The sequence below is a fragment of the Berghia stephanieae genome, chromosome 5, assembly GCF_034508935.2.
Source record: "Berghia stephanieae isolate SIO BIC M18660-M18661 chromosome 5, UCSD_Bste_1.3, whole genome shotgun sequence".
Taxonomy (NCBI): Eukaryota; Metazoa; Mollusca; class Gastropoda; order Nudibranchia; family Aeolidiidae; genus Berghia; species Berghia stephanieae.
This window is the reverse complement of record NC_088364.1, coordinates 21,540,208-21,552,568: the sequence shown is the minus strand read 5'-3', so window position 1 is coordinate 21,552,568 and position 12,361 is coordinate 21,540,208. Positions and strand designations below refer to the sequence as shown.

General features: G+C 35.4%; 2 protein-coding genes across 3 annotated transcripts in view; one reads left to right on the top strand and one right to left on the bottom strand.

Annotated features, from left to right (window-relative positions):
- LOC144972596 (uncharacterized) overlaps positions 1–12,361 on the top strand; it is a 277,443-nt gene that overhangs the window by 132,456 nt on the left and 132,626 nt on the right. The gene's annotated exons all lie outside the window — the stretch shown is intronic.
- Positions 1,123–12,316, bottom strand: LOC144972594 (UPF0489 protein C5orf22 homolog). 2 transcript variants are annotated; one of them, XM_078913993.1, is made up of 5 exons: positions 12,111–12,316; positions 8,923–9,234; positions 6,184–6,245; positions 5,258–5,383; positions 1,123–2,374 (listed from the first exon to the last, which is right to left on the bottom strand). In XM_078913993.1, exons 2-5 carry the CDS (start codon positions 9,131–9,133, stop codon positions 1,169–1,171), a joined length of 1,605 nt encoding a protein of 534 aa, XP_078770119.1. In that variant the 5' UTR covers positions 9,134–9,234; positions 12,111–12,316; the 3' UTR covers positions 1,123–1,168. The 2 variants fall into 2 exon arrangements, with proteins under 2 accessions (XP_078770119.1, XP_078770120.1); XM_078913994.1 differs by having other exon boundaries at positions 12,278–12,316.

Sequence of the window (12,361 nt, the reverse complement as noted above, 5' to 3'; positions counted from 1 at the left end):
AACGGTATGCTTCCATAAGATAAGAATTGATCAATAAAGGTCATCTAAACAAAAACAATGGTCAACTCAAGCTGAGAATCAAACCTCAGACCTTACTTTCAGGCCTACATTTTTGATGACGGATTCCTTATTATTGATATGATTTAATGTCTGGATTTGTATTCTTCACAAAACTCTGAAAATAGATAGTGGCATCTATAGGCCTAGCCATTATATTCATTATAATTAACATCTTCATCATCAACATCATCATCATCATTATCATCGTCGTCATCGTCATCATCATTATTACTATAATTATTACAATTATTATCATTATCGATATTATTATTATTATTATTATTATTATTATTATTATTATTATTATTATCATTATCATTATTATCATTATTATCATTATCATTATCATTATCATTGTTGTTGTTGTTGTTGTTGTTGGTGTTGTTGTTGTTGTTGTTGTTGTTGTTGTTGTTGTTGTTGTTGTTGTTGTTGTTGTTGTTGTTGTTGTTGTTGTTGTTATTATTATTATTATTATTATTATTATTATTATTGTTATTATTATTATCATTATTATTATCATATTATTATCATTATTATTTATATTTTTTTTTAAATCGTTGCAAGTCCAAAATATCTTCATATTTCGTTGAAAACATAGTTTAGCATACAAACAGGGTAACAAACTATTTGAGACTGCATATGATTGACAAGACATCAAATATCTATTTCTTTAAAAATACCCTATATCCGCGCATATCTGGAAAAAAAATGATCAATGTGAATATTTACAATATAACTAATACAATATGCTTTGAAATACTAGAAAATTAATCAAATAATCAAGTGCTGAGTCTTGCAGATATGGCACATCATGTCTCTACAATTTTTCCTAATGTCATCATCCCTCTTCAAAATATTCACATCTCTCACTCATATGCCCACTTGTGATCCACCTACCAAGGCTTCTTACATATCGTTTAGGCCTTCCTCTACTAGCCTCTCTTCTATCTTTCCTGTCAGCACTACTTTTTTTGCTTTGTTCTTTTTCTACATGTGACCAAGAATTTATTTATTTTGATCACCTTAAAAGTTGACTTTGTGACAATCTGAAAGAATATTTCATTTCTTGGAATATATACTTAGAATATACAGTCTTTAATTAAATAAATTAAATAATATGAGGCAAAAATTTTCTTAATAACCCTTTATACCCTAATTGTCCAAGAAAGTATGGCACTAAAGGTTGAGATCTTCCATGCCAACCTTTTTTTCCACCAAGGAGATTTGCATCATAATACACTCCATTAATATCCATTCTCCTGTAGGTCTTGGATATATTATCGATTAATCTTGATTCAATCATGTTAGAGAAATGCTTGGGTGTGTAACCGTCCCGTACAGACCTACTGATGGTAATTATGTTGGGTGGTTTACCAGCTGATGTTATGATCTGTTTGAACCTTAATACACGAAAATCTATTTCCTCTTCAGTAGGCATATGAAAAGGAACAAGAGTTTTGTTTGGAATGTTCTCGCCATGGCACACATGAAATTTACCATCAGTCGGGTAGTTTGGTGAAGATGGTGACACCCCTAAACAAACTCCCAATTGCTGTAATAAGTCTAATTGCTCGATAGAAAAATTCAAAAGGTAATGAAACAAGCTTTGGAAAACTAATCCCTCTACTTTTTCTTCAGCAGTACAAAAAATGTTAGTTGTCTGTCTTGATTTGATAAAAGAGATAATATCCTTGTCATTTTCAATGAGGAAATTTTCAATATCAATTAAACGATAACATCCAGCACCCTGATTTACTTCATTCTGAACTACACAACTCCTAAATTTTAGTGATCGGATGAAAGCTAAAATGCCAACATACACTCGATCCACTACAGCTTCTTCCGTAGCACTTGAAGCACAAAACAAAGATGACACCATATGTGATATCACGTCCAGGTTGTTTTGGGTTAAACCTGCCTCATACAAAGGAATGACATCGCTCCAGCAACCAAAAAAATCTTCATCAATATCAAGGATAAGTCCTTTGCCTTCAGGCCATTTTTCCTTGGCAAGGATGGAACTGGCCAATGATTCACTGATAACTTCTAGCACGACTCGTGAGTGAATAACACACTTATTTCTTGCAATTTTTGGACAATCACTGGCTTCAGTACAAGTAGTATTCCGAATATGGCAATTCCAGGGAGCACCTTTAGATTCAAATGCCATCCAGCAAAAACAAAGAGATGGATCAGAAATTCCAATCTCCACCTTGTATTTTAACTGTGACCAGTCTTCGCCATCATGATTGGGCCCATCCCATGTGGGCCACACCCAGATCACATGGTCAATGAATCCTGTTATGACAGCAGCCTGTTGGTAATTATGATGAAATAAAAACTTAAATTATATGGTAGTCAAACAACTATAACAAATAAATTTACACATCTTTCTCTGATGTAGTTTACAAGTTAAAATGAAAAAACTTCATTATGAGCAAGAAGGCAGGCTTTAGTTTTCATCATCATCATCATCATCATCATCATCATCATCATCATCATCATCATCATCATCATCATCATCATCATCATCATAATAATAATAATAATAATAATAATAATAATAATAATAATAATAATAATAATGATAATATAGTAATTTGCTTCTTAAACTAACTCACTATAAAATTATAACTAAATAAATTTGAGTATGTAAATGGTCAACTGAATCATAAATTTCTGATAATAATGATCTAGATTTTAAAAGCTTCTTACTTGCCCACCACATTCTTTACAATGAATACTGAATCCAAACTATTCGCACTCACCAAAATTATACAGTATACTACAAAGCATTACAGTATGCAAATATATAAAATAATTACAAGATCTTAATAACCCTATTCTATATATATTTCTTCTCTTAATTTGCAAACCACCTCTGGTGTATTGTCGCAAATATAAGCATCTTGATGTTTTATATTTCAGGATGTATTTGAGTGGTAGATTGTTCCACATGCATATAGAAGAGGGGAAGAACGACTGTTCATGGCTTTGTATTCGGGAACATGGCACTGTGAATCTTAGATTGTGTCCCCTTGTTCTTGATCTTGTTGTTGCTGGATGAAGGTTGTTCTGTGGTATTGCTACAAGTTTGTGAAATACGCAATAGAGCATTGTGTCAGTTTGGATTGCTTCCTACGTTGTTCCAAAGTTGTCCAATGCAATGTTTGAACCATCTGTGTCACACTGTCAGTGGTTTTGAAATTGCCTAATGCAAAACGCGCTGCTCTCCTGTGTACTATCTCAAGTTTATCTTTATTTCTTTTCATAATAGGGCCCCAGACAATATATATATTATATATATATGGGTTCGTTCGACGGTGCTGAAACATGCGAACTGGTCGGACTCTACATCATGTCACAACCGCAACATACACACACATACATCGACATCTATAGAGATGACGGACTCACTATAACCAACAAACGACCAAGAGCGAACTAAAACATCAAAAAACAAATCTGCAAAATATTCCAAAACAACAATTTGAAAATCATGATAGAAGCAAACAAAAAAACAGTTGACTTCCTCAACATCACATTCAACATAAAATCCAATTCATTCCAACCGTTCAGAAAACCAAATAACACCATTAGCTACATTAATAAAAACAGCAACCACCCCAGTTCCGTCATTGAAAACATACCAAAAAGCATAGCACTGAGGGTGAGCAAACTTTCGGAAAACAGAGAGATATTCAACGTCGCAGCCACCCCCTACAAAGAAGCACTCACAAAAAGCGGATACAACACACCATTTGAATACACAGACGCCCCCTCTCATATAAACCTCAACACACAAGTGAAGAACGCAAAACAAGAAAATGACATATTACTTGGTTCAACCCACCTTTCGACTAAAACGTCAGCACAAACATTGGACAGCAGTTCCTGAAGTTAATTGATACACACTTTCCAAAAAACCACAAGCTAGATAAAATTATCAACAGGAATACCATAAAAATAAGCTACTCGTGTAACATAGAACAAATAAGTTCAAGCCACAACAAAAAAATATTAATAAACCACTGACAAGAGCAAAACCCACCCACCAGAAAATGCAACTGCAGAAATAAGGAACATTGCCCACTAAACAAACAATGTTTAGAATCAAGTTTAATTTACCAAGCCACAGTCACCGAAACTAAAACAAACAAGCAAGAAAAATATGTAGGACTAACGGAAAATAATTTCAATTACAAGATACAACCTCCACACCTCAACATTTAGAAACACTAACAAAAAAACATCCACAAAACTCAGCGAACATATTTGGAAATTAAAAGACAACAAACTAGACCACAACATTTCATGGAAAATTATATCAAAAGCAACAGGATACACACCATCATCAAAACAATGTAGCTTATGCCTGGAAGAGAAATATACTATAATCAAACAACCTCTTGAAGCCACACTCAACACGAAAAATGAGATGTACAATAGTTGTCCACATCGCCGGAAGCACTTATTAATCAACTACAAACTTAAGGAGCCACTTCAACAAGCAACAACACACAACGAACCAAACTCATGTAACACAGAGAGAGAGAGATAGAGAGAGAGAGAGAGAGAGAGAGAGAGAGAGAGAGAGAGAGAGAGAAAGAGAGAGAGAGAGAGAGAGAGAGAGAGGGAGGGAGGGAGGGAGAGTAAACGTAAAAAGTCTTCATTCTTTATCTGACAGCATTGGCAGCAACATCATGTCTGTAAAAATGTTGGCCCTCGAGCGATACATTATCATGTCTTGTAATGTAGTCAAGCAATGCTGAGTGTAGTCAATGAGTGGGTGGGTAACAATAATAAAAAAAACTCTGAACCTGGTAAGGCATTTAAAAGATATTAACCCCAATCACAGGAGATGTGAATGAAAAGCTTAAGACAGTGCCCAATGTTTTTAAGTGTTGGTACAAAAGGAATGCCAAGCAGACAACTTGTACTCTTTGAAAAAAAATGAAACATTTAGGACCAGAACAATCATATTAAATTAGTTGAAATACTTCATATAAACGTTCATGTTTATTCATCTTACTCTTGACCAAATGCATCTCAATGCCTCTTCAGCCTAAATGCCCATTTTGCCTGCTTCCCAACCACCAGGCATTCAGGGGATCACCACTGTAGGGTGATCACCACTGTATGAGTTTCAAACAACTCGATTTGCACATTTTTCTCCTAAAATCAAAATGGAACTTACCACAAGAAACATGTCATTACGTTGCATCATGATGTAAATCTCGTCTGAATCACGAGGTGACCTGAACCGTGGAATGCTATAATCGTCGTATGGGATGGCACCATCAACATGGCCATCAATATGGAGCTGGCAAAGAAAAGAAGCATTAATAAAATTTGTAATGAGGCTATCATTTTCATTCTGAAAAGTTTTGTAGTGCAGACATAGCAAAAAGAAAACCAAAACACTCAGTCTTCCTTTTCTGTAAAATAATGATTAATTTATATAGCGCCAATACAAATTTACAATACTCAGTGGCGCTTTACAAGAGCGATCCAAAATCAAACAGCTAATAAAAGAAAATATATGTATAGTCACATAAAATAAATAAATAAATAAATAAATAAACAAATAAATAAATAAACAAATAAATAAATAAATAAATAAATAAAAAAATAAATAAATAAGTGTTGATAGATCGAAAAAAAATCATTTTGAGAGATCTTTTTAAGTTACTAAAAGTCTGACTGACAGTTTTTTTGTGGTGCTTAATTGGTTCCACAGCTAGCTGGAATATGAAAGGCTAAAAATCATATAGACGACTTAGTTTTAGGGATTTTCTGTCAAGGGATTATGAGAAGATCTGCAAACTGGTTTAAGATATTATTATTCATTGCTGACTGAAATTAATTTTTCATTTTCTTTTTATCTGACGATTTAAATTTTTTTTCTTTTTTTTCTTTTCTGGGATGGCTTTATATTCATAATTATATGTATCCACAGTGAAAAAAAATGCGTAAGTTTAAAGTAAGTTCTCTTTTAAAGTATGTTGATAGCCGCATTTTAACTCCCTTTGTACGAGTACAATACATCAGTAGCAGAGAAATGATTTTTGTAGGTCAGAGAAATTATGAGAACAAAGCTTGAACTTTGAAATAAAGACTCACCAAAATATTTTTTGACCTTGGAATGAAATCAAGCTCAGCAGCTTGAAACCAGTACTGCAATACTGAAACAAAAAAAAAAGAAAGAAAAACACATGAAACAGAACTGCTGTGTGATATTTGTAAAAGTTGAGGACAGGCAAAATTTGTTTCAAAAACTTAATAATGGTTCAAACCAATGAACTTTAACTTTAAAGGCATGTTTAAAACATTTATGAGGTCATCTGTTGAATAACTGATAACATAAAGGTCAAGCTTTAACACAAAATAATTAAGAGCAAACGTAATTCAGCATTTCTTTAATTCTTTTTATTGTTTTCTAAAAAAAACATGTCATCTTTTTTCTCAAAGTTAAATCTTGAATTTTCTTATTACGAATTGCACTATAATAAAGAAAGTGATAATCACAATTGAGGTGCATCATCTGTGATTTCTAACATTGCAGCACAGTTGATGTGTAAAATAATCAAGACTCTAATAGTAGTTTGTGCATCCCCGTATGCTGTGGTTTCATCATGCCACAATGAGACCCATCACCTAAAGCTGGTATTTTATGATGGGGTGAAGGAGATATAGTTAATTTAGATCATTAAAGTTCAAATAATCCAAAATATGAAAAATAAGTATGACCAGGGCTATTTTTCAGTCCTGGCCGGTAACGGGTATTGGTATTAATACCTATTGGTTTAGTACTGATGGATGTACCCTAGTGCTTGTTTAACAGTGCTGATAAATACATTCTCCTAACACCTATTTGTCAGTGATAAATTATTCCATTCAGTTACTCTAATATTCTGATAACTTCAAAATCTCTTGAATATTTATAGAACTTTTAACAAGCCAGCAAGTGAAAATATCCAGGCAAAACTTATAAAAATGAGGCTGATATCTGACATTTTGTAATGCAAAATCTAACAAATTTGGCATTAATCGTGGGATTGAAAAATTGGTCTTAAAATTTTGACATTTGTCAAAGACCACCATATAATTTTATTTGTTTAATAAGAAATCTAGATAAATTATTTGTATTGATGCTTTTGTTTTTTAATTGGCATTTTTCGGAGTCCTATGACTTGTTTGACACTCTTTTGCATCAATCCAGACATTCTGGCATTTGTCAGTATACTGATGAACAGGCGCTAGGGCACATCCATCAGTACTGACCAACAGGTGCGAGCCCCCATTTGTTAATACTGATCAATGGCCACTTCGAATAAGGATTTTGCTCTTCTCAATAAAACAAATAAATTTAATCCAGGTCTCATATTTCTGATCATAAATTCAATTTTCAGTACATAAATCATCCTGACATAGGAATACTTTTGCGCAATGTTGATTTACAAACAGAGTTGGTCAGTTAAGGTTGAGTAATATCACAGAGTCTGAACATGAATATGTGTGGCACAGGATAAAGCAAACAATTATGGCATTTTAACTTCAATATGGAATAATATTTGAGAGGAAACTAATGTTATCTATGAGGCACCAAATCTTGTCAGTATTCAAATGACAGGGTGGGAAACCCAAACATTGAATAAATCGTTATTATTGATGTAAGTTACTTGGAGTGTTTCCAACCTGTAAATTGTAAAATGACAAGTTTTTAAAATTCTTTCTATTATTATCCAAACCTTTTCATTCTTTTCTTTTGTCTTCTTTTTTTGGTGGGGTGGGGGGGGGGGGGGGGGGGTTTGTTACTGTTACCCAGACTACACATTTTGCAACTCACTGTTTCAAAAATAATTTTTTTAATGGCACTGTTCATTATAAACCACAGTAATAAATAAGTAGTCCATCATACTCTATGTTTGTATATTCAATTTGTTGTTTTGGCATATGTAAACTAAGTGTCAAGTAGCTTTGGCCTTTGACTAAGTGTAAATGTAAAACTGTAGACTACGGTACCAATAAGATAACAAAAAAGCCAAAACAAATTGTGATATTTTTTTTGGATATATATTTTTTTGACACATAACATTGTAGCTTAAGGTGTTGATGGTAAATTTATTAATTTATCTAGATACTTTAATTTCAGCTGCATGTCATTTACATTTTATCATTAAAAACGTTAAGTAGTCCTTCAAAGTCATAAGTTCCGTGTTTATCCTAGTTAGCACATTAACAACTGCTTCCTAACCTTTGGATGATAAGACAGTTTCATTAATAATGCAATCTCTGGCAGATCTTACCGAACCAGCAACCCAACTTTAAAAAATCTATTTTAAAAAAACAACCTAAAATTCCCTTTATTCACCTCATATGGGTAATAAGGGAAATTTATCTTTAAGGACTATTCCAAGGGAAGACTGGAATAACCCAGGCATCAACAGCAGCGCAGCGCAGCAAAATGATCTAGGACAAGGTGACTTGCTCAAGGCCACACAGCACAGTGGGTACTCGAACTTTGTACCTTTCAGGTAAGAGGCAAAGACCATACCGCTGAACCATGCTGTACCGTGACCATTGTTAGGTGGACTAAGGGGGAAAAAAAGAAGAAACCAGTAACAAATTCCTTAGAAGATCAGATCCCTTGTCTATCCAGCAGTGAATGGGTAGCTGGGGCTGTTAGATTTGGCAGATAGTACTTTGCAAGAGTCTAGCATCCTATCCAAAGGATAGCAAGCAATTGCTATTGGCCGTTTCAAGCTTTAAAAACCTGAATAAACTCTGACTCTAAGGGCCTAATGGCCCTGAAGGACTACTTTCCTTGGGAGCCATTAACTAGATATTAAACATACAAACCTTCATAGTGTTCTTCAACAACAACTGTTGGAAGTTCCTTCGATCTGGACGTCTTCAAACTGAGTAACCAGTTACGATCCTCACTTGTGAAATCCAATTTAAATATGTGGTCATCTTCTTTTTCATTATCAAATATAATCCTCGCTCCATTGAATATTATTACAAGAATAATAAAATAAAGAAAACATCTTTTCAGGTTCACTCGCCTCATTGCTATAATTTGATCAAGTTTTTTAAATGATTTCTTTGGCTGTCTGTGTCAAATGATCCCGTTTTCTCTTAAGTCATCTACTTCCAGTTGCTATCAATATGCTATAATTTTGATAGCGAATAGAGCTTTAGCCAATTGTGATAGTGTGCTGTTCACATAATGCCACAAAGGTTTTATACTTTAACACAACTATTTTATTTTCATGTTATTTTGAAAGAAAACATATTCTTTATTTTTTTAAAAGCCAGAATCCTCCGAGTAATTATAAATTTTAGGCACATTTTCTCTACAATTTGTGTGCATCAGAAAGTAAAACTTCTGTCAAGAAAACATTTCCCATTTTACTTCCCTCATTCCTAGGACCGTCGAATCTGTATTCGATTTAAATTTGGCCATTATAATTCCATGATATGTCAGGAATATAAATCCAAGATATGTCAGGAATAAGTTGTTCAGAAATGAGAGATCAGAGAGATCAGAACCCAGATGGATAATCTGGAGGAAAACCCTTGAGAGGAAAATACATAGAGTAACATTTTCAATATCATGTGACGTTATCAAAGTTGTTTAAAATGTCAGGAAATCTTTTGATGCTGATTTTGTTAACAGAAGTGGCAATTCGGACTCAAACTCCAATGCACGTATACAAACAAGGGGAACACAGTGTAGGCAGTGGGCAGAGGGTGGAACCGCTAGAAGCAGAAGAAGAACTCAGAAGAAATTCTATTTTTTTCCGTATCAGAGTGACTCAGCTGCCTACCCCTATTTTGGACTATAGGATCGTTACCTGTCTAAAACTTTCAGAATATGTATTATTTTGTCCTGATTTTATTTGCACATCGTGTTAAGTTGTGAAAAAAGTGTTTGAGTCCGAATAGCCATAGGAGGCTATTCAGACTCGTCCAAATAACCACAGCCTTTGTCAACTATAGTCATAGATATCAATGTATTGTAGTAAAATGCACTGCCATATTCCAGAATCAATGTGCACAAACATTCTTCCCCATTTCTATTCGTGAATGGAACAGCATCCCTGAAAATGTCAGAGCAACCAATAATCCACAATATTCTATAATTATTTAAAACATGACCAGTATAAAACATAAATCAATGCCACCTCACCACACCAAGCTGCGTCAATCTTTATCACATGAAGTTTTGGTGTTAGAGTGGTTCAAGTGTGGAACAGTCTACCAGAGAAAGTTGTCAGTGCTAATTCACATAGGAAAAGGCTATTCGGACCCGAGTCTGAATTGCTTCCCATGGCAATTCGGACCCCGAGTCTGAATTGCCTCCCATGGCAATTCGGACCCCCGAGTCTGAATTGCCTCCCATGGCAATTCGGACCCCGAGTCTGAATTGCCTCCCATGGCAATTCGGACCCCGAGTCTGAATTGCCTTCCATGGCAATTCGGACCCCGAGTCTGAATTGCCTCCCATGGCAATCGGACCCCAGAGTCTGAATTGCTTCCCGTGACAATTCGGTCTTCGTAAACACACATACTCATGAGTATCTCTAAGTCATCAAAAGCAGAATAATCACACACACACACACACTTCCCCCCCCCCCCCCCCCCCCACAACAACCATTTCCGCAACCCAAGAGCCGGCGGCTTTTTCTCTTTGATCTCGTATTACCCTGTTCTCCCCTGTGTCCGGCGCCTCAGTCGTTTGTGGGTTACCCCCATCGTATACTTTTGAGAAGTCGCTGGTTACCCCCCCCCCCCCCCCCCCCCCCCCCCGAATCTCATTACCAGTTGATCATTAATTTTCTCTCCGTATTCAACCAGTGCTTATTTTATTAATAGGCACCTAGTCCAGTATTATCTAAGAATATTAGTATTAGACGGTAGTCTGCCCCTACCCCAGTGGCGGGGCTCTATTGCATGGTTTGCTGCCAAGAATCGCCTCTATCCTTTTATATTTAGAATTAAAACAGCATATTTTTTTAATTTAAAAAGAATTAAGATACTGCCTTTTGTCAAAGCCCTACCCATATTGCCTTTTAAATAAAACGCTGAATGCCCAAAGTCATATTATTTTCCCTTCCTCGCTGTACCGCAAATGGCAAAATATATAGATATGTCATGCATGTATCTTTTGAAACATGCTCATGGCAAATCAAATAAATATTCCAATCATTACACAAAGACACTCTTTTATCTTTGCGAGGGCAAATTGATTGTTAACGTTAACAATAGCGACTACAATTGTAATCTCCCAAAGACCACGAATATTTAGATCTGTTTTGTTTGGGTTTTTTCTTGCTTGCAACACATTTAGATCATATCATCGCCAGTAAAAAGGGAGAAACGGGATCGTAAAAAGTTCTAGAATTACAATTAAAAAGTACCCAAAAAAAAGTAAGACAAAGGGGAATAATAGATCACCGCTTTTGAAGGTTAGTCATCTTCAGGAGTTCTAAAACGTGACTTGTTCGCTCACTCGCCCTCCTCCTACCAACTGACAACTATAACTGGGAACGAGCAGCTTCCCTCCACCCTACCACGCTTCACTTTCGACCCAGCTTCCACTTCCAACACTTCCTGTGATTGCGCAGGCGTATTGTGGGGGAGTCCGAATTGCCACGGGAAGCAATTCAGACTCGGGTCCGAATTGCCACTTCGATTCACTTAACTCATTCAAGAACAGACTGGATAGCTATTTGAAAAACCAAGAAATCTTCTATGATTACAAGGCGAGCATCACATTCTGTCTTCACGGTAATCTGCAACCCGAAGAAACAAAGTCAAAGATGACACCGGAGTCCAGCGAAGAGGATCATTGAGAACCTGTGCTGGAAATCATCTCGTATCTCTAAGAAGCTGCAACTACATTGGGTTGGATTGCCAAAATGAATAATCTTGCCCCTGTGGCATGGCCTACGGGTACGGGACTCTTTGGAATGATTCCTGTGAAAAATACTCTAGATATCTATCTAAAGTGAAATTAGATTGTAAAAAAATATTTAACCCACACTCTGACTTTTCCCCTGATTATTTGGCACCCACTTAGTGACAAACCATAGCCCTAACTAGTGATAGTGGTGAAAAGCTGTATTCATTGATTCCTAAGGATTACTATGAGAGCGCATTCTCCATTATTTGTATGTCAATGTCATTTTCAAATGCAAAGAATCTAAACCGAATGAGTTGTCAAGAAGTCAACCATCCATAGCAGAACAATTGAAGCAAATAAGAGTAGAGTAGTGTCCCTTCTTGTAAAAAA